Source organism: Varroa jacobsoni, unplaced genomic scaffold (genome assembly GCF_002532875.2).
Source record: "Varroa jacobsoni isolate VJ856 unplaced genomic scaffold, vjacob_1.0 contig00068, whole genome shotgun sequence".
In the NCBI taxonomy this organism is placed as follows: Eukaryota; Metazoa; Arthropoda; class Arachnida; order Mesostigmata; family Varroidae; genus Varroa; species Varroa jacobsoni.
In genome coordinates this window covers 100,845-124,792 of record NW_019214405.1, presented here as the reverse complement: position 1 = coordinate 124,792, position 23,948 = coordinate 100,845, and the positions used below count along the sequence as shown (strand labels likewise).

The 23,948-nt window shown below is 38.7% G+C and overlaps 2 protein-coding genes and 1 long non-coding RNA gene across 14 annotated transcripts; 1 reads left to right on the top strand and 2 right to left on the bottom strand.

The window, feature by feature from the left end:
* Positions 1-559: 559 nt before the first annotated feature.
* On the bottom strand, positions 560-10,667 carry LOC111270731 (LIM and SH3 domain protein F42H10.3). Of its 8 annotated transcripts, none has more exons than XR_015315055.1 (9): positions 10,526-10,667; positions 10,281-10,431; positions 4,140-4,367; positions 3,592-3,675; positions 2,768-2,918; positions 2,397-2,594; positions 1,969-2,145; positions 1,469-1,536; positions 560-1,121 (listed from the first exon to the last, which is right to left on the bottom strand). XR_015315055.1 is itself a non-coding variant. In XM_022851113.2 (9 exons), exons 3-9 carry the CDS (start codon positions 4,350-4,352, stop codon positions 1,027-1,029), a joined length of 933 nt encoding a protein of 310 aa, XP_022706848.1. In that variant the 5' UTR covers positions 4,353-4,372; positions 10,281-10,431; positions 10,526-10,667; the 3' UTR covers positions 560-1,026. The 8 variants fall into 8 exon arrangements, 6 of the variants coding, with proteins under 6 accessions (XP_022706848.1, XP_022706849.1, XP_086828728.1 ...); XM_022851113.2 differs by lacking the exon at positions 1,469-1,536 and adding an exon at positions 1,454-1,468 and having other exon boundaries at positions 4,140-4,372; XM_022851114.2 differs by lacking the exon at positions 1,469-1,536 and adding an exon at positions 1,454-1,468.
* Positions 7,660-23,550, top strand: LOC111270735 (uncharacterized). The gene is made up of 3 exons (XR_002686443.2): positions 7,660-8,113; positions 21,636-22,358; positions 23,419-23,550. It is a non-coding gene; the product is annotated as an uncharacterized LOC111270735 (long non-coding RNA).
* LOC111270726 (uncharacterized) lies at positions 15,103-23,423 on the bottom strand. 5 transcript variants are annotated; one of them, XM_086972596.1, is made up of 11 exons: positions 23,083-23,423; positions 20,393-20,833; positions 19,833-20,022; positions 19,525-19,648; positions 19,090-19,191; positions 18,201-18,950; positions 17,681-17,877; positions 16,973-17,275; positions 16,636-16,770; positions 16,024-16,120; positions 15,103-15,822 (listed from the first exon to the last, which is right to left on the bottom strand). In XM_086972596.1, exons 2-11 carry the CDS (start codon positions 20,811-20,813, stop codon positions 15,565-15,567), a joined length of 2,577 nt encoding a protein of 858 aa, XP_086828722.1. In that variant the 5' UTR covers positions 20,814-20,833; positions 23,083-23,423; the 3' UTR covers positions 15,103-15,564. The 5 variants fall into 5 exon arrangements, with proteins under 5 accessions (XP_086828722.1, XP_022706842.1, XP_086828724.1 ...); XM_022851107.2 differs by having other exon boundaries at positions 18,855-18,950; XM_086972598.1 differs by having other exon boundaries at positions 19,833-20,019.
* Positions 23,551-23,948: the final 398 nt, after the last annotated feature.

Genomic DNA, 23,948 nt, shown 5'->3' with positions numbered 1-23,948 from the left:
CTTCCGGACGCTGTGCGCCATTTGTGTGCGCGATTTGCTAACTAATTTCTGCTAGATCCGAAGTGCTCATGGTCCCAACTATATTTTAGAATCAACAAAATTTTATCGGGTACGACTCATGACATTAAATGATACTAAACAATCGTTTGTTTAGGCTATGTAAGGTTATGGCTGCTGTGGTCACGGCATAGGGAAAGATTTTACAAGATTAGGGCACTCCTCGAGATTCGACCTTCGTCTTAGTTAGTTTCGTCGAAGCTCATCCGTAAATATAATTTTACTCGTTTCTTGTGACTTGCACAAGATGTCTATCCCAGAAGATATTGTTATGCAAACGGAGGCATTTGGCGCCAAACGATTTAAGCCGTTATTCTAAATTACTTAACTTTACTATTCAAATAATTTACATAGTATACCACTTTAATAAAAACAACATGTAGAAAAGTAGTTTTTGTTCGTATAATTACATATCTGTTTTAGCAACTCTTACGTGTCTGCGAACGATTACGAATTCAGCTAGTTTTTCACGCACCTAGTTGTAACGAAAGGCAACGTACAATGTTGTTATTATTATGAATTTTTATTATTATAATAAATTTTTTTACCATAAAATTAAGTTAAAAAAAGACAGTTTTTGAGAATAAGTCAAGTGCTCATCGGCACACGACGCACCGTTTATGTGCTTTGCCTGCGGGGGCGTAGCACATCCACCTAATACGTCTTCGATTTATTATTGCATTTGACGTACCCATTGCATATAAATATCAATATTAGACAGAGCTTAACGTTGACTTCAGTTAATAGTACCTTTATCAGTGGGGCAAACATATTCCTTAAGAAATCACTAAATTTCTTAAGGAATATGTTTGCTTGCATACCCTAACATTTATAGAATAGGCCATGAAATAAGGCTGAAAACAACGAGAACAACACTTTGGCATACGGAAACTTCAATTCTGACGTGTGCCTTCATTGTTGCAATGACAATTTGTTGACAGACGCTCGAAAAACTTGTGAATATTGCTCTCATACGGGTTTGATGTAGATCGCTGGAGCTAGCCCCCGTCGGCCCGTTCTCTGAACGGTGCACGTTGTCCATCCGGACTGGATCGTAGTGCAGCCTGCAAATATTTCATGTACATTTTTAACTCTATGAGTATTGAGGAATACGTCCTGGGCTGAAAAGCTATTTTAGATGATATCGCTGAAGTTTAGTGACGTGTTCTATGGTAACGAACATCGCTGACGTTCAGTGCGTAGCCATAAATCTGCCTGCGACTTTAGTAAGCAGGTTGATGATGTATGACTATAAACCGACGCATAATAAACCAAAACAGTATATATAGGCCATAAGACCAGTTATAAGTTTGTACACCTTAAGCTTGATAGAGTTTATGTGCTGTAGATGATCATAGAAAATAAGACACTTGCTTTTAATATAATAAAAGCTTACCATTTTTATTCTCACCTGCCAGTTAGCATGGAGGCACAGTATAGCGGTAGAGTAACGCAGGTCAATGAAGTTCTCAGTTTAGTCTAAAATACCACTTACTCGTAGTTACAATAATGTAATAAATGTTGTGAACAAAACTAAGATTCGTGGCATGTTTTATTGTCCTGTCGGAACAAGATCAACCTAGACAATGTAAGCTAGAAGACATACAAGAGGAATACACGGAACAGGACTAGCGTGATAAAGCATTCACAAAATATTAACATTAAATTTAATTTAAGAGAGCCGGGCCTATATAGTAAACTGCTACAGCATAATGATTAAATGTTGGTACGCACATAATATTGCCCTCAACCAGAAGTATGGCTGCATTTCTACAACTTAGCTGTCGCAGGCTTTCTACAAGGCTTGTCTTTCTAGAGACGAAAAGCCATATTTGATTCTACGGAGCCTTGTCTGTATGGATGTACACTTTAAACATAAACATTTACGGAATATAGTGGTATAACGCTCACCAATGAGAAGGTCACCTTCGTCGAAGCTGACTTCTTCTGGATCCTGAGCGTCGTAAGCATATACAGCACGATAAACTCGACCCGTGGATACGCACGTAGGTCGCGACGGCAACAGTGAGGATCCATCGGATTCAGGTGTGCTGCTATCGACGCTACGCGCTCCACATGTGTTTGAACCTACAAAATTCAATCGTGAAGCACGCACAGACTCAACGTTGTGTCTTATAGATGTTTTATAGCTAATAGCAACTTTTATTTATATTATTTTGTTGGTAACTGTATTTAACCATTAAGCAGAATTTATTTCTTAAATCATTTACGTGCTGTAGACCGAATCAGATTAATGTTATATCTTCGGCCGTACACACAATAATGTATGCTCAAGGTAATGCAGTACGTATGGCTAAGTCAAATAGAGTCATTTCTACCGTTAGAGTGATAAATGAGATTCCGCCAGCAATTCGAACTGGAACCAGACACGTATCTAGTCAAAGTGTAAATAGGTTTTTCATCTTCATCGTAATAAGGTTCGAAGTCGGCGATGGATCCTATTTCTTGGTTCGGCTCAATGTTGCTTAATGTTACTGGACGTCCGTTAAAAGCATTGTACAAAAGTGCTGTCGTGCCTGGAGAAAAAGACAAATTACTTTGAATGCCTAATAATATCTCTGCAAAAGTCTGAAATCCTAAAAAAAATTAGAAGACACTGAAAAAATCCTATTCTTGTATCACTTACTATTATTACCATACAGTCAATATCAAGTTTGCCTGCTTACGAGGGATGGCGGCCGTTACGAACCAAATGAGGATGACGACTGCCGTTTGACCAGTTCTGTAGTTTCCCGCTTTTCCTCCATGTTCTTTTTTCGCCGAAGGATTCCCGTGTACGAAACGTCAGATATAAGTTTGCCCATTTTCTTTACTCGCATTGTCTCTATGTCATCAACCACCTTTATCGTCCGAAAGCATTCATATTTTTAAATATACTTTGAAAATAATTATTTAGATAAGGTTAATGATAATGTGACTTATTTTATTGAAAGGCTAAAACTGAATAATTTAATAAACCGAGTCCTAAATATTGTCTCGGTGTGTATCATATCAGGTAATGACATATAAAGACAATGTTTAGAACAAACTCAAATGGATTCTTCATCCCTTATTTTCGCGGGACGATAAAAACTTTACAATGTCAATTTCAGATATATTTCACTATAAATATAATTAATCATAATCATCAGTAGTACGGTGGCTGATGCGCATCTCTGTGCGGGCGTCGTGGTAATTATAACTAATTGGCCTACTGGTTTAAATCTTAACGTTGGCAAAAAAAAGTGTTAAATCTAAAATTTTCAATAAAATAATATTAGTGTTATAAGTAATTAAAGAATCATTACTAAAGTACTTTGGAAAAAGACACAGCACGACCTATCCAAGTTAGAGTCATATTGAGGTCAAGTCTTTGATTCCATACCAAAAAGAGATTATTCCGAGGACTTGTTCATATAGAAGGAATAACCAAGTGTGCTAACCTTGTTAAGGCCTAATACAAATATTCCATATAACCGACGGAGCGAATGCTTGAAAGAATCTCTAAGTTTTCATTACCCACTTCCTACGCACCGATAGAGCATGCCCCCGAATGACTTCCTCGAGATCCCTCTGGTAGTGGAACTGCGACACGAGTTGCTGGCTTTTGGCAGCCACCTGCGGTAGGACGAAAAAACATAAATATCAGGTGCATATATGATGCAATCGCATTGAGCCTTGGATTTACGTAATTTACAGACCTAGCCTCATACTCAATTCCTTTAGAAAGGTTATATTAAAACGTAAGCTATATAAACGTAAATATACGGTGATCAAAGTAGCGAATTTACATACAGTCAAGCATGTGTATGTAGGTTAAAGGATGGGTCTTGTGCGGAATATTAATAAAGTTCTTCATATATATATATATACACACACACACACTTAGGTCATCTATTTATGCTTTTGCTCACTCGTACAGACAAAATTGTTCGACTAACTTACGTATAGCCGTCTATTCAATTCATGATCCGTAAAGCTTTTAATATTAACTAAGTTTTTATTAGTCGTTAGAGTACGGATACCGATGAAAACGTCTAAGTATCTAAAGTTCTAGATATATATTATGCATCTAAAAGTACCTGCATAACGGGCGTGTCTACGATTGCCGATGATCGCAGTGGTGGCGCGTGAGCCTGGCAAAATGGGACACTTTCTCGTGATATATAGGTGCGCAGAGTCAGGAGGAGGCCACATGCACTACAGCGGAAACAGCTTTTGTGGTAACGCTCGTTGAGTACCCGCAGTTGCTCTGTGGGGTACACCTGACGACGGCAAACGGCGCACAGATGCATTGTCTCTCCTTTACCCTATCCTTAAGATATTTTCAAGACAGATATCCATTAAACTGAATCTAGTATTCAGAATTAAATACGTCCCTTTAGACTTGCAGTAATGCATAATATGCCTAATTTGCTGAACTCAGAATTGTTTATATAGATGTTAAAAATAGTAAACGGTACAAACAAATAGCACGGAAACGATATTCCTTGGGAGTACCATGCTTGGCCGAGTGCTTACCAAAGGTGCGAAAACGTAAACGGAATTTCACTTAAAAATTATGTTGTCGTAAGGACTATCGAAAAGCTAACATTTATAATCCACCGCATATAAACATGTATATAGGTTGCTCATGAGCGATGTGTATGACACAATGACATATTTTTAAAAGGACTTACTGGGAGAATCTAGCCTTACGACTTTTTTTTTTGCTGCAATGTGACGTCGCGTTGACTAATTCACGTCAAAAACACGGCTTAACAATGAGTTGTAAACAGCACTTAGGAAACGCGTTCAAGAGCGTCCTTGCACCCTTGGATAGGTCATAGTGCCTGGCAGTCAGAAAGCGCAGGCCAAACAGTCCAACGTTTCACGCTGGTATCAATATGCTAGCATATCAATTAGGGATATATCTTACAGACGTTCTCTGAACTCTATATCATATAGAGATTGAATTATATTGTAAAGAAATATCATTCACTAGGTCTTTAAGTGAAATTCTCATAATGGTTTATTTTAATACTTGTAAAGTATGACTGTATATTCGCAGTCGCTGTATGATGAATGAAATCGTCAAAATTCTATTGGATACAGGTGTACTCGATGGCTTCTTCGTGCGCCATCCTGCTAACCTATTGTCTATCTGAATAACGGTATATGTCTAACCTTCGCTCTGCCGATTGGCCCTTTAGTGCACGACATTATCATTCAGTTGCACCAGACACACCACAAAACGCATCGTAATATATACATAATAAACGCATGCCGTTGCTATTTCAATTATCACTAATATTACTATGTTACGGTACGAAGCGACATAAAATGTTGCTCGATCATTTATTGTTCTAATGCCGAAGTCACCAAAAACATCAACGTCGAGGAAAAACAAGATCGTTGACGAAACCACCCATTGCAGTGCGCATACTTGACGACAACACCCCGCGTTCCTCTGAATACGTTCGCGCAGGCTATGCGATTTTTTGCATAGTTAGTTATATGTACGGAAACTAAGCAAGCAGAGGTACCGTACGCATTATAGCATACTCTACGATATTTTAAAAGAATCGCGTGGAGCGTGTCCGGACTGAATTATCACTTTTTGACGCCGAAAAAGATTTTCACGCGGGCAAAGCGGAAAATTTAGCATAAAAATTAAACTGAGGGAATCTGAAGATTCACCTACAGGATTGCACAAAGGGCCATTTTTGATGACCTGAGAATTTCAGCATAAAGGTCAGTAACGGTTTTTGAAAAAAGAGTATTCATCATCAGTCGGGCTATCCAGAAAAACCTCAAAGTTTATTATATTTTTAGCTTACATGTCTTTTTGTCTTTCTTGACCTTCTGAAACCCTTGCCTTTTTAAGTCTTTTGACCTACTATTCGAGCCCAATTTAAATATGCTAATTGTTTGGCGTCGTTGAGAAAACGCGCTACATACAACCAAAATTTCTTTCAAATGCCAGTCTTTATCCAGATGCAGCTTTCGTTCCCTTTACAGCGTGTGCCTGGGCAACGATATAAGGTTCGGTCAACAAACGCATCAGAGACAAAAACGCGCAGCATATGGAGTGATGCCGTAGTCGTGTGATCAGTCAGTTGACGCTACATTTAAAGTAAAATTTCTACCACTAGTTCCGAATTTGAATGTATGATCATCATACAACATGCCGATTGATTTTGACATCTGATTTTGCCAGAGACGAATTTGTAAAGGCTCAGCCTCTTCAGGCTACTTTCTATAGCACTGATATCCGACCACCTACGGGTATGCAGGACCCAGTTCTTTATAGCAAAAATTGACCGCTAGATCTTTCACATAGTCTCTGTGTTGAAAAAAATAACAGCAACGACGATGTTATTGCAACGCCACTCGATAGAGTGGCGTTAGGCTTATTTTAAAGAGTGCATTGGTTTCGCTGGAATATAGATTACGTAATAACAAGCAACACAGATAGGTACGCAGGATATCCTTATAGTAGTCGCTGCCCTGTGGCGTAACCTATGGCTCTATTATGAATTAGATAGTGACTGTGTGCTAGGTCAACATCGCAGAAACCCCTGCATTTATAATACCAAGGTGTTGTCGCTGGCGATGTGTCAGCAGGAAACAAGAAAAGCCCTGCGACAGTGTCGTACTTTGGAGAGATTTAATAAAGATAAGAGTGCGCAAAAATGCATTATTTCTGAAAAAAATCCTACCGTGCCAATAGGTATAATATGTATTGAATATATAAGAAAAGTCTATGCACGGATTTTGAGAGAAAATAAAAATATACATGTACAGGAATTGAAACACGCCCGAGCAAACGAATAGTTAAGAGGCTGCTGAGTTTCTAGACATAGAGTTAATTCAACTAGCTTAATCTTATCTCTAAGATCAAAAACAGTCCTACAAACGCCAGCCTAAAACTGAAACAGTCAAAATAAGTGATTTATGTCTTTAGTCGGAATAGCGTTAGGATCGGTAAATGTAGCTCGTTTTAGGATTCACCGTTAAAACTTGCGATTGAAAAAAAAACATAATAACAATTAAATAAGGTCGGTTATTTTTCCCGTGTTCAAGCCTACTCTAAGTCGGCGTTAAACATACGTACGCCTATCGAAAATAAACCTCATCGTGACACATTCGCCAGTAACCACAATAGATAATAATAATGTCAAAAGCATCGATCACCAAATTCGGAATACAAATTTTCGACCTGATTTATATAACACAATAAACTTTTAAGCTGAATTCTATGTTAACCGCATCTGCAAAGAAACCATGTCGTCTGTGTATTTGAGGTCGCGAATTGTTTCATGTTGCTTCTACAGTATTGGTTATTTGGTATTGTTTGTTCCTTGTAAGTCGTCTAAGCAATGCGTGTCATGTTTATACCAGTGATTTTGGCTTTTTCACTCGTGTAGAATGTGGCGAACAGCGTTCAATCATCCATCAGTTAATTGTAACTTGGTAATCGATATTTCCTAATCTAGACAACTACATTTGTCTGACCACGGTCGCGGTAACTGTTCCAAACTCAGTCGCTCGGCGGCGAACTAACAGATTATATAATCTTGGGATACCTGGTTGCATTCAGTAGCAAAAATATCTTATAGGCAGATAGTTGATATGAAATTCAATTATAAATAGTGACGTTGCTCATTCGATGTAGTCGATGCAGAGCCGTTGCTGTGCTTATGACAAAATTTAAAATATGGCGCCAGTTCGTTCGAATATTTGAATTAAAGCATTCAGTTCTAGATTTAGAAAATAGAAACAGCTTCTTTATGCACAAAGACCTTACAGTATCGTCGAATTTAAAAACATAGTCACGTTCGTTATAGGCTTACACTTGCTACGTATCTTATAGTAATCCTCATTTGATTTGCTAACGAATCCTGAATCTTCAATATCAATCTCTTTTTTGGTATTGTTTCTTCTTTATTCGTATAGGTCTTGCCAGCGTGATACGTAAACAAAAGCAAGAGTTCTCAGTAATGTAAAGGTTTCCACGATGCACAAGGCCGTTAATGTCTCTCACATATGTATGTACTTGAGTGAAAGACTTAGGGTAAGCAACTACGATGCTCGACTTTATGGTGTTAGTTGTCAACACACATTTGACAAAGTATAGATTTTAGAGATTTTAGTTAATGCCTATGCGGCCGGATATGTTACGGTGCTTAATTTTAATTCCGATGCACTAAACGTCCATTTGGTAGATTCACGGTTCAAACATAGTCTAAGTGAATTTATCAAATGCTCGAACGTCGAAGGATACAATGCTCGAGCCGCATTGTTCTATTTGTGAATGCGTCCACATTTTAATGGTTCTCGGTCATAAAACGAGACACTGTCAAACCTGAGTAGTAATCTCAAGGGTGAGTCGTCACCGTTCTCTTAAGCTGGTTTCGTAGGCAACACTAAAGCTAAAGTCTTTCTCGTTCTATCTTAGATCGGTTGTGGACTCTGGATAGCCATCTGACGCTATTGCAATTATTTGGAAATTTCGTAGCAAACGAGCAAGTTGTCGTGATACTTGACGAGATCGGACTAGGTTTTTTTTATGTAGGAGGTTTCATTGTACCAGGTTCTTTTCATTTTAGGCAGGATTATGCGCTACACCGCAAGGATTACCGAAAATATACTTGAGATTTACAATCTCATTTAATATCTGGTATCCGCTTGTGGTACTTAGTTGCGATAATAGTACTTGCCTACTGAACTTAGAAATACTCGAGGAGATTTGGGTTTAAAGGCGGGTGTGGGCTTTGTGTCACGCTACGGGTCAGCAACTTGAGGCAACGCTCAGGGGCAAAACCGAACGTAGAACTCGAAGCATTTGTTTGGCTTCAGTAGCTTATCATTGTTAGTGTTCCATAAAGACAGATCAGGTAATCTTATTCAGTTTCAGATGCCAGGGCTTCCACACTTCCGACACCGGGAGAAGGGGTGGTCAAAATGTAAAATTGCTAATGTATGCACTCACGACGTGTCTCTAATCTAAATATTATTAAATTTAATATGTGTCGTTTTTACAAGAAGCAAACAAATAGACTCAGATGTTATATTTCATATCGCTGAAAACCGTAGTTCCGATAACCCTGTTTTTTACTGTAAACGCGGATAATATATGTCTAATCTGACGTGTTAAGGAGAATAGAAGGGGCCAGATTGACCGAAGGGACCAAGTACGGACATCGCATTCGAGTTTTCGCAGTCGTTAAAACAGCACCCAAAGAAATGTTCTTCAACAACTAGAAGAACAGTTAACGACAGTTATTATGATTCGTCAGCGCTGGTATTGATAAGTTAACGGTAAGCATTTATAACAGAGCCCGAGAAATTTTAAGACAAGAAAAACATATAGGTACTGTGTTGCTTATGCTCGATCAGGAACGATGGTTGCAAAAAGTACCCTATCGCGTGACTATTATCCGACAATGACAGCGTACTTGATAATTTCGATGTATTATTAAGAAAGTATTTGGCAAAATAGCTTGCGTGTATCACGACAATCACTGTTTGTATCTTGCGCACATCTCACAGAGGGTTGCTCGTAATAGTCCTTGTCCTTTTCAAAGAGACTCGTATTTATTTATACATTTCCACGCCTCGTCCTTAACCGACAATCCGCATAATTTTTCTCGTTCCTGACTAACTTCCGCTGCTCTGCTAAGTTCTAATCTTTTTATGCATTGTGACAAAATATAAGAACCCGAATGTTCAATCACAACGACAATATTAAGACAGTAAGTTGCAATGCTTACCTAGAGAATACGTATAACTACAGAGAGCATATGGCTTGCTTTGTCACATAAACAAAAGCAATGTAGATAACTCAATCAATTGTTCATTGATATGTAAAATGTATGGCGTACATACTAAGAGAAAATTGGCTTCGTTCTGTAGATAATGTCTGTTCGAAATTAATTTATATTGCGTTTATCCACTTCTTTTATATGACAGAAGAAATCACCGTCATTTTCATTCCATATATCTACATATATTGCCTACTACTATATGTATCCATCTTCATGTCAGCTCAAACAAATGGCAACGCTAGTTCTACAACGATGGAGATTTTATGATCTAAACCGCTGCACCAACAGCGTAGCGTCATCACGCTGCAGTAAAAAAGATTGTATGCATCAACAAGCTATAGTAATAAAATCAGACTATCTCATAGCATCTTAGCATGCTTTCGCATAGCTTGCACTTAAATTCTCAGCACTTACAGTACGATCTTCTGCGATGTCGTTTTTGTATTTGCCTGCCCGTTTTCCCGACACTCGTTTAGCGGTGGTTCAGTCAAGTAGAAAATTACTATGGAATTTTATTCCCGTTGCTACTGGCCACACTGGTTTGTCTGAGTGCACAGGCGTTCCGCTGCAAAGTTTCAATAAATGATTGTTTGAAAAAACCTGCTCAACTATTTCCAACAGCAGCTAGTGGATGCATGATCAAGGTAGAAGGTCATTACCAGAGAATTAAATCAGCAAACGGCAATAGTAGGACCGCTACCGCTGAATCATAAACTGCAGGCATTAAGCTGTCCAGGACAGACCACGATGACACTGCCTATCGACTAAGCAGGGGACCAGACGGTTACATACTATCTGGACTAGGGGATTAGGTACGCTTGCGGATCGAGCAGGTAGAAGCGGGAAGACAAAAAGAGAGAGGGGCAAGGGCTGTGCGTTCCGCTATTGCCGTCCTAATCAATGCCGAGCGAAAGTAGTTTCGTGATGCAGGACTGCGTAGCCACAGAATTCTGCTCGCTGCGCAGGTATAGTGCGGTAGAGGCTAACTGACGCCGCTGCGAATTCTATGGAGTGAGCTCACAGTGATCATATGCTGAATCGTTATTGTCGTGGTTGTTTTTGTTGCTGGTATATATGGCAACATCATACGTACACATATATAGAGGTATAGTTTGCTGGAAATAAGGTGCCATAACGCATACTTCGAGCTTGGAGCTCTGGCCACCTCTTTGGAGATGGCCAGAGCTCCAAGCTGGCCGAACATCACGTTACCAACGATTTTTACAGATCATTTGTCGTAACCTATCGCAAAAAGCCTACAAGTCTCATTGCAATTAATATGTTTGTCTATATATGGGCTACTGCTGTATAAAAACTCGTGGTACCGCCTCCGCGCTGGTGACTAAAACGTTGCCTTTCTGTATCAAGCACCATTCATTTAGTCTAATTATGAACTAAAGTTCTACCCATCTCAAGCTCTGCAGGAAGCAGAAGAAAAATGCTCATCATAAGAGCTCGATTTCAATGAAGCGTTTATTAAGACCAATAGCTTCTACCCGGTACAGACTACCCTTTGACAAGTTCTCTAAATCCAATAAGCAACAGACAGCAATAGACAATGTATGATATCATCTTTAAATTGCCGCTTCAAAGCCTTAATCACTCTAGTACAGCGTAAGCTATATAGATCTATAATAAAAATGGTCTTAGCACTCGTTGCATATCATTATATTTGTAGTTCAGCATTTGGTGGAGCTTGAAGTTATAATATCTGCAATTGAGCAATCGCGTAATAAACAATTCAGTTTATTAATTTTAATTATAACTGTCAGTCTATAAAAGCGTCCAGTAGTGAAATGGTCAATTGAACCATTTTTATTCTAAGTAAATTACAACTACGTGTAGTTGATCAGCGTTGCCGAGTGCCGCACCATCTTCACCGCGGTCTAAAAACAAATTTTTCATCATATATTGATGGACATGATGGTTAGGACAATTCAGAAATGGCTTATTGGTCCGAACACGATGAGAAAGCCATGATCAAAAATAATGCTATAGTCTGATTAAGGTGTCATTTAGGTCGTGTGGGCTTCCTAAATTTAGGCGATTATTAGAACGACTCGTTCCAGACATCCGTAACGACTGAGGCACTATTAGGTCTAACAGGGCGAACTGTCCTATATAAATAAAGTCACATGCATCCTTATGCATTGAGCCAAGGCCAGATACTTCCTTATTAAGCATTCAACATTTAAAGGGCACAGTTTAAAGCAGACCGATAACGTTAGCCACTGCAATTAGCTTACAATTGAAAACCCGTGTTTAGGATCATGAGCAAGTCATCAGCGTCACAATTGTGGCAATTATAGTAATGTTTGCTATACTGATAAGGAACAAGCGCCAATACTGAAAGGTGCGACATTAGGTCGACATCACGATGGTTCCGTTCGGACTCTACGCAACTTCACTTTACTGACTGGCCGTCAAGTATGGCTTGTGTAATTATTTTTGGGGTCGATTTCTAACCGCTATTAATAGAGCACATTTGAAGTGTTGGCCTTAGGTAAAAAATCCATCTCATCAGCCGGAAGCAGTTTAATGCTTAAGCTAACGCGTCCCCCAAATCTCTAAGTTCTTGGTGTTTTTCGTAATAAGCTGAGCCTTATTCTATTGTAAGGTATCTTCGGTTTACCTTTGTCGAAGAGGGCTCTAAAAGCTTCGCCCTTTTTGAAACTTCGCTCTTTCATCTCCAATAAGAAACAACCAGCTTACAAAGGATTTAGTAGTCATCATCATTAAGTGTGATTGTGACTCACTAATTTCTTCATTCACATACAGATGACAGTTTCTCACTAGCGAAGTTTTCGAATTCCGTTTCTTTATGAGTTCTAAATAGTTGGAAAGGTGAATCTTGTGCAAAATTTACTGAGGTTTATGAAGAAACGAGAGGGAATTGAGTTGCAGCTGGCGTTGAGCTCTATAGCATGGGCCAAAGTTTCATCAGAGCCATCAGCCCTTCCAAATTCTGGTTAGCGCATATTCCACCGATATTAAAATAAGACATGTTCTAACGTTCCATCCAGTGCTCAAGTTCAGCACATCTAGAACTATAGAGAAAGTCATGGACCTGAATGTGGTCCCTAAAGACCACCAGACTGGTGTTTTAATCGGAATTTAGTTCGATACCTATCTGCACAAAGAAGAGCTAGTGAACATTCGCTGTGAAGCTGGGAAACTGTCTTGGCAAGGTAAAGGGAACTTTCCACTTCGTTAATGTGAGTATTATACCTAATCATTCTCCTTGAGAACTGTTATGAGAAAGCTGAGTACGAACTATAGCCTGCACTAAATAGCCTTGTATACGATACCAAGGTACTGACTGACCTTTCAAACGTTTCGTAGACATCTACTACCAAATAAACGAAGTACAACTACACCACATTAAACTTCCCGCTATCCATGAGGGAATACTGTATGTACATATATAACGCACTTGCAACAATAATGATCTGAGTAGTAATCAGCTGCAAAGATGAAGTTAATCCTACTGAAGCTGCGCACACTGACGCAAGTTTTTTTCCTATAATACAATGGCCAAAAAGAACGAACTGAAATCTACGTTTCAGCCATAAAGCGAATTGGAGCTACGACGTAACAACAACCGATCAACGAGGGGCAGAATATCGCGCAAAAACACGAAGAAGCAGATGACGCCATGTACTTCCATTTCTTATTTGACTGAAAAGTTGCAAGATGCTGGATGTTGAACACAAGTATCTCATTTTGCAAAACATTTGTAAAATTGAATTAATAATTTCCGCGTAAGGTAAGCAATGCTTCCTGCAATGTTTGAAGAAATTTAGCATGTTTGTTGGCTCACTTATTTTCCTTTTATTGCATTTTTGAGGTGAGAACTGTAAAGCGAAAGTACCATAGGTTGAACTGCGGTGGTTAATTCTTTCAGTCGCAATATTAAATTTTATTGAGTTTGACGACACCTTCTGGAAGATGAACTTCTCTGAATGAAAGGTCAAATTGAGCCATCGAATAAGCATCTTGGTCGCACATTTGCCACTCCTCGAAGCAGTCGCTGTAAACTTAATATCATTAAGTCTAAACCGAACAGTAGAAGTGTTAAGCGGCAACTAGATATAAAATGTCCTTAAATTGCGGTTCTGACCCTCGACGTTACAATGTCGATGATTACAGTCTTCTCAGCATGTTGATGTTTTCCATTTGAAAATGTTACGCTCCCCTTTGCCAGCGTCAGACAATAGTGACAGAAGTCCATAATCATATAAATACATTTTCACAACGTCCCGTTTTTACAGATAGATAAGAGCTTAGAGATAAAATTCGACGCTTCCTTTCGAAGTCGATCATGCAACGGTCAGCCAAGCACCTCACAACGCAAATAGGTCGAAGATGTTCCCTATGTATTACCTTCTTGTGCCTTTTTTTCTCTAATATTTTTTTCGAAGTCATGGTTGTATTGGCCTGTTCTATGTCATATTCATTAACCCAAAGTTAAAATGCTTGTTTCTTAATTTGCCAATAGATGCGTTTGAGTAACTGATAGTAAATTTTCAGCATAGGTTTACTATAGGTATTTTCTTTGAATTTGAAAATACTGCTTATAACAGGTCTTCCTTCGATGGAAAAATAGGTCGAATTCTACAACAATTAAACTTATTGGACCCTTCCTAATAGATCACAAGGGCACTATACATAGCAGAATAATTACTGTATAATGCATATATACATTCATAATACAAATTTCTAAGCACTGTGATTTATCAAATACTAAACGCTGCTCTGGTTAATCAAATTATTGACCGCGTGTCCGTCAAACAACCCAACATCGAAGCGAATGTATGTATACGCATAGTTCTATGAACGTTTTACTGTAATGGAATCCTACCTGGGGAAGAAATCTTCCATAGAACTCACTAGGTTAAGGTTATTGTGTGTCCCACATATAAGAAACAAAAAAAAAAAAGTCTAAAAGGTCCGGCCTCATTTCCCTCCTTTTTAAATACAATTTTCGTCCTATGTTTATATTAAAGCTAGCTGTTGAAGCCATTATATCCAAGGGTCAAAGGCCGTAACGAAATAGGGACCACGCTGAATAAGTTACGATGGCGAAGAGATGCAATGGTAATCATGTTAGCAACATGTCGTAGCGCCCTAGGTTGACGAATCCATAGTTTTAACTAACTGAATTCAAACTAAACAAAGAGGTGATAGGTTTACAACAACTCTTTTTAATAAAATTACGTTGAAAATATCCTATTCATTAGATATTTAACAGAAATTGTTTATTCACTTTTGTCTGGAAAAATATGCAACCATGCAGTGAGGTTGACGTCCTTGGATGATGTTTCTACCAAGCGAATTTCGTTTCTATTTTTATGGCGCATTATTTACATTATACATCGTAGACTATACTGTATCATTTATGTATGATTTGCTTTTAATCCACAAAAAATTGATCACAAAGTTATTAGACATTCAATACACAAAAGATGGTTCTCGCTATTAGGTACAGCTAGACGGATAGGATTATTCGTCTCAATTCAATATTTCAAACGCTTTATGGATACTGGAACTCTTTTTTTTAGCAGAGGCTTCCGTTCTGTTCAGTTGACCCCGTTCATTAAACAATTCATTGATGTGAAAGAGTCTTATCTACCATTAAAACTTGTTACGGCTATTAGAATACTATTGTTCATCTTTCTAACGATGCTAATATACACGGTCATACGAGAGCAGGTTCTGCCTTATTATCGTCATTTCTCCAGAAATTCGCAATTCGCTGGATTTTCTCGGTGCCTTGGAATATACCTAATTGAGAAAGGTAGTGCACAAAACGATTGGCGCTTCTGCGGGGCATTTTTCGCCGGTCTTCTTCGGCTTCGCAAATTCGTACGAGATATGCCAGATAGTCGCGTGCAAGGGGCCGCGAATTGGCAAACACATTCAGGACATCCTCCAGAGCGGTTTCGCGGCTCCGCACCTGTCAACGCCCGCAATCATTAAATTCAACAAAAATAGCATATGTTCAATTAAAAAATATAGTGTCGATTGTTATTAGTATTTCTTTGATACGTGTAAGTTATAATGTCATAGGCAAGAAGCAAACAATTTGTTAACCTAATATGAATTAATCGCAATTCCGCTTTATTCCTTCGTTCTTCATTTTCGCAGTCATACCAACCTTTTCTAGTTGCTTGTGGATATTATGAAAGCTCGATGTGCTAGAGATGCGCAGAAAGCGAAAAGCTTTCTGTTCAGTTGGCCCTAGTGATCCGAACCTGCCGTTCGAAGTAAACGATGACACGAACGAATTAAGTTTGCATTCTGTCATGTGCTATTTCTGATGAAGTATAACACAGATATCTGAGCTAGTTCCTGACATTTATCTTTCCGCACTGCAACGCAGATCGCCACCTTCATTCGGTACACAAGCGTTTCTCCTTCAATCAGCCTTAATTTTTAATCAGCTGCTTCCCTATATCCTAGGCGAGAACCTTTTCTAAGCGAGTCAATACAACTAATAGATTAGGTGACAAGAGGCACAAACGATTTGGTGCGTGTCGTTAATGAAAACGTTTTCTTCTGCATTATCACTTTCCTTCTATGGTCATCATAGCCTTCTCTCCATTCGAAAATATAATGTCTAAATTGGCTAAAACTCTATTTAGCAAAGTCCGCTGAACAAGATTAAATGTCGTGCAGTGTTTCAAGTGTATGCCAATAAAATGCGAAACATAATCAAATTACGGTAATCGAATTGGGTACGAATTCTAACACTATTGTTAATACTTACCTTTCGGTGATCCGATTGATGGGTTTGACGGTTTTTTTCAGCAATACGGAAGCTTCGATTTCGAGTAATTCTTCGACCATTCGTGGGTTCGAATCCTGAGTTTCCATTGGATGGCGCTCCATCCAACGTTTTGCTCTGCAAATGTATTACAGAGTACGAGCGACGCAATAAATGTTACGTTAAAGCAATATCTATCGAGCGTTTCTATTGGGCGTTAACAACTACACGTAACGAAGTTTGGCTTTTCACCCTATGACGATCAGCGAATTACTCGGGTAATCTAGACCAGCAAAAACTATAAATTCACTTAGCTACACAGTTAATTCGGTGATCATACCTTTCATACGATGGCAGATACTCTTGGCCCATCTTATCGAGAGTCCCCGTGTAAAGGTCACAATGTGAAAGCTCATCGAAGATCTCAGATAAATCACGTAGCGTTGATTCCTCAAAGGCTTTTCTCTGTCTACTAATTCTACCTGTTTCTGCTGTATCAGAGCTCCCGGGCATTGTTGTACCGACATCGGCAGAATTGGCGTCATCGCATTGGAATGGCAAGCAGTCTTCCAGTGAGGCGTATAAAGCGTTAAAGCCAACTTTTTTATATGCCATTTGTATAGCTAAAGCATCGTCAATAAACCTGTGAAAATTAAATGAAAAATAAAAGTAATTTAAATGGAAAGACACATAGCACCGGCTTATTCGAAGAGGACAGTATGATAGTCAATTCTGGGTTATCATAAAGTTATGCATGATTCAAATTAATTCTGCACTTATGGACACTTGAAACGTCTATCTAATCAATTATTTTAAACAAATATGGTATTGACTGAAACGAATAAAACTATCCAACGTTCTTCTGGAAAAATTAAATTCCATTTCAAGAAGGTGCGTGGCTACAAGGCTGAGCGCGCATTCCGTAGTTTTAATAGTAGTATTATAGGGGTCGGAAATGATAAGGTGCTACTGGTCAAGGGTCGGCCAAGGGAAAAACATGGACAAAATCTAATTGTCGTTTTGCAACAATAATAAATAAAAATATAACCCTGAATCGAGAAGTCCACCGAAGGTTTTATTCGCCGGATATACTGTCTGTGTGAGGCCGGACGAGATCGTCTCAAATTCCATTTGAAGCAGAGAACGCCGGACATCGGACGCGAGATACTGGCACATGAATTCGACATTATAGTCAGTGAGGTCCCGTTGTTCCACTTCGCAGACGCGTTTAACCAAAGTCGCCACCTGGATAATGCAGAACTAATTTAGAAGCACAATGGGTATAAAATGGATAACAATGCAAACATGACGCATGGGATACTTTAAATAAAGTGTTTCCAGTTTTTGCAACTGGTACTGCCATTAAGCATTGCTTTAAACGGGATAAGTAATACGCTTATTTTCCTGTTTCTGTGAATTTCCTGTTTAAATAATAGAATTAACTTAATAATCGTAATTACCGTGTTCTGCTCCAGAGAATCGTTTTTAGCTTATTATGATTATTTCGAGCCTTTCCAGTACATCACACTGGCCATTATCTAGGTGATGTCTACAGATAAACAATGTACCTCTACCGGGTCTGGTCGACGCAGGTCTATAAGCGGTGCGTTCTGCAGAATCCGAAACCGTTTCGCAATACTTTCATAACCCTGAGTAACTGTGAGGATGCATGGCTTTTTTGAGTTTTTCACCACCGTCTCCAAAGCCATCCAAAAGCCTTCGTCACCGTCGTCTTCAAAAATCACGTCAACATCGTCAAACAAGATAATGGTGTTCTTCGAGAACTTGATTTTTTGACTCTTCATAGATTTGTCCATTTTCGAGTGGTTTGGTTGTTCCGTCTCTATGACTGGGCTCAACGAAGGCTTCATTTCAACTACTGTTGCTGTCGATGTTACTGAGTTACTAAATTTCTTGTCACATTTAAAAAAGGTCTTTATAGATGATTTAGGTTCACATGTTAGAGTTTGCACCTCAGGACTGCTATCCTCTCTGCTTTCTTCCTTATCTGTGCTCGGTTTAGTGTTTGGTGATTTTTTTAGAGTGAAGAAATGTTGCAGTGTCCCTTTAGGATTAACAACAGGAGTCTTCTTTCCCTTCGTCACCTTTACTCTATTTACCATCGCCGAAATGGGGGTTGTGAGGTCACTTGATGTGAGGGCACCCTGCAATCCACCAAGTGTGGGTTTGAAAAAGCTAGTTATACTTTTTCCGGCCGATACCTTAGTTCCTTCAACGTGAGCGCTTTGTGTTGCCTCCTGAAGATCTGCAAGAATTCGACGGCCAGGACGTTCTGACGAAGAATTTACTTCGATCACCTGCTTGACAACATATACAAAATTTAATTATTTTGCATGATATAAACTATTCGCTACACAAACAATTCGGCAAGAAACGTAAGCACTAACGAAGATTCCTCTCTGTGCTATGAATAGTATAATTAAAGTTGATATTAACCATATATCCCAACCGATGGGCAACGTAATACGTCAATGCTGTCTTCCCGACTCCCGGTGGCCCTCTGATAAATAACGCACTAGAGACGGCGTCCTGTTGCGACTGGTTCGATGATGAACCGTAAAATTGTGTTGACAGGAGAGGCGAAACAGGAACGGGATAAAAAAAAACATGGTATTAATTTAACAAACAAATGCCTCTATGCGTTTGAATACAATATACGACTTATTAATCAAGAAGTACAACATTCACTGTATCTAATAATTTTGAAACAATATATGAATCCGAAAATCGTTGAACCGAATTCATTGGGATGTCATTAAAAATACAGATTTCTCTTTACATTAAAAATACAATTCGAAAGTATCGATATTGATTCTCTGAGCTAAACCTTTTGAAATCAGCTATTTCTTGAAAAAAAAAACGACTGTAAACCTGATAATTGGCATCTTCAGTCGAAACTTTCATATTCCGTGTTGGGTCCTGCCACTCTCTAAGCCAAGCTTCGAGTTTTCCCACAGCTGTCGTGTTTCCCACAAACGTTCCAAATGTATTTGGCCTGCAATATCGATAAGAGACGAAGAGTGCTCAAGCTGGTCGACAAAAGTATAAAATACATAGAGGGTAACAGACCCACAAACGCCAATAATGACCAACAAATTATAACTGGCGCACTGATGTATGCTTGTTGGCAGTACAACGCCGGTTAACAAGCAACCTTAAGATACCAAAATGCATCTCACGCATATTTGAGTGTCCAGGCGTCGCGATAGATGAAGGTAGGCCCTAGTAGACTGTCGTCGTCGCCGACGAGAACGACATCACAGGGGTTTGTCGCCGCCAGGAGATCGTTGCTCCAAATGTTGGCAGAAGCTGACGATCCTTCAAACTCACTCACTCTGTTGTCCGGATTCACGTCACCATTCACTGCTGCTAAGGCGAATAAAATTACATTGGACATAAATTTTACGGAATAAAATTTTAGGGAGCATACCTCCAAATTTTAACATTTAAAGCTAAATCGTTACTTTTACGGCAAAATGTATTAACGCAAAATTAGTTTGACATAAAATGTCATTTCTATTTTCGAGGCGATAACACTATAAACGAAAAGATTTCTTGTTTAAATTCTAAATGCTCATCTTGTACAAAAATAGCAGTAAATAGTTTTAATTTAAGAACTAGTATAGCAATAGTGCACAAGAGTTACGCCTTTGACACTTTGCACTGCTGTTTATGTCACAACTCTTAAACTTAGCTCAAACAAATAACAGTTTGAATTGGTTAATATTTTTAAAATTACCTCTATTTGACCGTCGTCCACTAAATCTTTGTGAAAGCTCCTCAACATCTGGCCGTTCCCATCGTTGAATATTTCTATCGCTGACACCGATAAGAAACGGTTCTTTTATTTCCTTTGTGTCGGTCCCCTTGGGGGTGCGATTACTAGTTCTCGATAGTGACCGTATATTTGTGACTGGGATTTTTCCTGCCTCTTCTGGTTCCTCCGGCGATGAATTTTTCTTGTTAGATGATGTTTTTGAATTAATATTTCGTTGAGCTAAATTCTTTCCCGGAGGTGAACTTCTCTTTGTTCTTTTTGCTGAAGCGGTCGTCAACTCGGGTGAGCTGTCAAGATCTTGCGAAGAACTTGGTGACCGTTTCTTCTTACAAGATCTGTATCGAGCCATCCGGCTTGATACAGCTGGCGGAGTAGTACTCATCTTGAAGATATCTAATGGAACTTGAAGAACAGCTTACAACATACTTTTTGGCTTTGTTAGAGCTACTAGTTATTGATATAGCACCCGAAGGGGCTACAATACAATCGCCTGTTCAAAAAGCCTAAATATAGTTCCATAGTATATATATATATATATATACAAGATGGCGGGTCTAAGATGAGAATTGTTTATGTCTAAACAAAAACTGATATTTTTTCATGTACGCTAGAGATTTTATTTGCGGCGACCGTGCTTATTCAATCAAATAATCTACTACAATTTTAATTTGGGACCTAAAATAACTAATCATTTTCAAAATACTTCTGCCTTAATATACCAGTAACTTTTCAACAGAAAGCGTGCGTCAAAAGACATTAGTAAGTAGATGTGTCAAATACGTTAAATACAAAAAACTCCAACAGATTTGCATTTTGAGCTGGTAGCCGACTAATGCTGCTTAAATTTTCCAAAAAAAAAAGTAAAAGCAGTTTCTGGAGCTTATTCATCAATCAGCATCTAATGTGAATTTCTTTAAAACCACTATAAATTTTTCTATTAAAAATCTAAGCGTGTCAAAATTGGTCTCTTCATTAATTTTTGAGCCATTTAAATCTAAAATCGACTCAAAATTTTTTTGGTTTGTCTCCTGAAAATCTTCCTCGGGTTTTTAAAAAACTACATGAAACGTTGTTTTCGGGTAACAAATGAAGTTCTTTCTAGTGGACATTTGTTTACGGCGGAAAGGTTAGACAATAACTGATATTCGCGCAAATTTCAAAAACGACGCACTGTCATTATCCAAGACTTTTTGTTTTGTTTCAGAAAGAATTGGTTTTCGTCTGGTACCAGGAAGATGCTCACTACAAGAAACAGCCCGCCAAAAGTTTACCCACCCAAATCTGAGTGCACGATTCTCTGCATGAACGTCCACCACACCTATTTGTGTTGCAGATGCACATGTACTGAGGCCGTTTACTCGTAAATCATCACTCGGATTTTTAGCAGGCGATCGGTAGTGAGCATTGTTTCGGTGAAGACTGCCCATAAACCACAGGTTAAAGGAAACCCGGAAAGGATATTTTGAAATCTCAAAATGAACCTCATGAACGAAATAAATAACGAGAAGCTGAGAGCTGTGATGGGTGTCTCTGTAAGGGTGTTAACATTCAGGTTCAATGTATGTAAACGTGATATTTGTTCACCTCGATTAAAGGCGAAGTTACCGCCGCCTGGTTTGAGTAAGGGTCATAAGTGAAAAGCCGAGACGCTTGCTTCACTTTGCTCTCACAATACAACTGTGATCCATTTTTGCATAGAATCGTGAACCGTGGTGAATGATATATAGATGGTCATACCAGTGGACGGATGCAACTGAACGTCACCTTAAAGCAAAAGTAGAGCTGCAAGAGCACACGTAGCTGCCTATGTAGGAATCTATGCAGGTGTTTTTCACTATGGCCTCATGAATCCGGGTTTCTCAACTACGGCTAAAGTGTGTTTTTAACAATCAGAGACGATGAAAAAACTTTGCATTAAACAGTTAAGGTTAGTAAATAAAGCTAAACCGTTACCTATTGCATGATAACGCTCGACCTTACATTGCAAGGATAACCGTGGCAAAATGCAGAAGTTATAATTGGCGTTTTCTCATCGATCATACTCGCCAGACATTGCTTGTACAAATTACCATTTGTTTTGAAAATTTCGACAACTTTACGGAAAAATTACACAGATCTCAACATACTGTCACAGTTGGTTTGTTGAGACGTCATAGACTCTCGCACCCCAGACTTTAACATCAGCGGAGTAAATGAATTGCCATAAAAATGGCAGACGGTCATAAATAATCGTTCATACGTCGACTAAAAACAACAGAACTAAACTCGTATGATAACGATAATAAAAAGTAAACAAGAGTGTACTAAGCTTTAAGTGAGTTCTGCACATATTTATTATAGCGTGGCGAAATGAATATAGCATTTGTCAAATTTCTATAGTAACTACGATCTTCTGTTGTGAAGCTGACGAATTATTCGTAGATGTGGTAGCTTTATAGTCGAACGATAGCTTATCCTTGTTCTGTTTTTATTGTATAACCTTACTGTAATTGAATTTTCGTTGACGACGTTCTAGGTCTATCGTGGTATCCTTGCATGGAACAGTTACTCGACATTTCAACCTCAACTACAAACAACATTCAAGTTTCTTATAATAATGAATCATCAAACTCACCGACTATGTCGATGAAACCTCTAGAGTGAACACTTACCATAAAAACGTCAACTATATGTTCACGTCAGAGCAAACTGCTGTTAGGCTGTGCCCCCAAAAACCCGAATATTCGATTTGTCAGCACCATTTGTCTACTCCGTAAATTATTTAAATTTTTCACGTGTTCAAACACGTCCACGCAAGATCTGAAGTCGAACAACGCATTTGTTTCTACTGCTGTTCCAAGTTTCAAAATGCTCTGTATTTGCTTGTCATTTTTATATGTATGGCAAAAGTGAACGCACGCACAGACAGATTGTCTTACATGTATTCTATTAAATCGTGAAGCTAATTAAAGGTACACTCTGTGATGTCACTTCTTTGAATATTGTAGCGGGAATTCTCTATCCACCATTTCATCCGGCCAATTAAGCATTCGAAACCAGCTGTCGTTCTCGAACGCGCCAAAAGTCGTCCTGTTTACGAATCGTACTATGGTCCGAGCGGCGGAAATTTTAGTCACCAGAGGGCGCTCAAGCCGAGAGCAGAACACCAATATTTGTTTAGAGTTCTAGGGCTCATAGAAACACTATAACTTCACTCAAAGGGATTAATTACTTCGTTTTTTATGTTGCCTTAAAAGTTCCGAGAAGCTCAGCTCATAAAAAAATAAGTACATGAATAATGCATACGTAATATAAATAAGATGATGTTATCATTAGCTAAACATATCGGTGTTTTTTTTTTAATAGAGTTACTTACGGTTATGGCAACTTTGGATATCTGACGAAATTGCAAACGATGCATATGAAATCGGTTGAATCAAAATAAATTAGTGTCACAACAGGAAAAAACAATAGACGACTACGTTGTACCATAAACCGTTCGGGAAATTGGGCTAAGCGAAACGCAGATTTATAATAG

What these genes read in the sequence shown, in the direction of transcription:
- LOC111270731 (XM_022851113.2), bottom strand. Translation starts at nt 4,352, where the DNA reads ATGCATCTGTGCGCCGTTTGCCGTCGTCAGGTGTACCCCACAGAGCAA. An exon ending in TTCGGGGGCATGCTCTATCG is followed by an intron (nt 2,919 to 3,591) that starts GTGCGTAGGAAG and finishes CGGACGATAAAG; the next exon opens with GTGGTTGATGACATAGAGAC. An exon ending in TCTCATTTATCACTCTAACG is followed by an intron (nt 2,146 to 2,396) that starts GTAGAAATGACT and finishes TGAATTTTGTAG; the next exon opens with GTTCAAACACATGTGGAGCG.
- LOC111270726 (XM_086972596.1), bottom strand. Translation starts at nt 20,813, where the DNA reads ATGAGTACTACTCCGCCAGCTGTATCAAGCCGGATGGCTCGATACAGA. An exon ending in CTGAAGATGCCAATTATCAG is followed by an intron (nt 19,192 to 19,524) that starts GTTTACAGTCGT and finishes TCATCGAACCAG; the next exon opens with TCGCAACAGGACGCCGTCTC. An exon ending in GGTGGACTTCTCGATTCAGG is followed by an intron (nt 17,276 to 17,680) that starts GTTATATTTTTA and finishes TAATTTTCACAG; the next exon opens with GTTTATTGACGATGCTTTAG.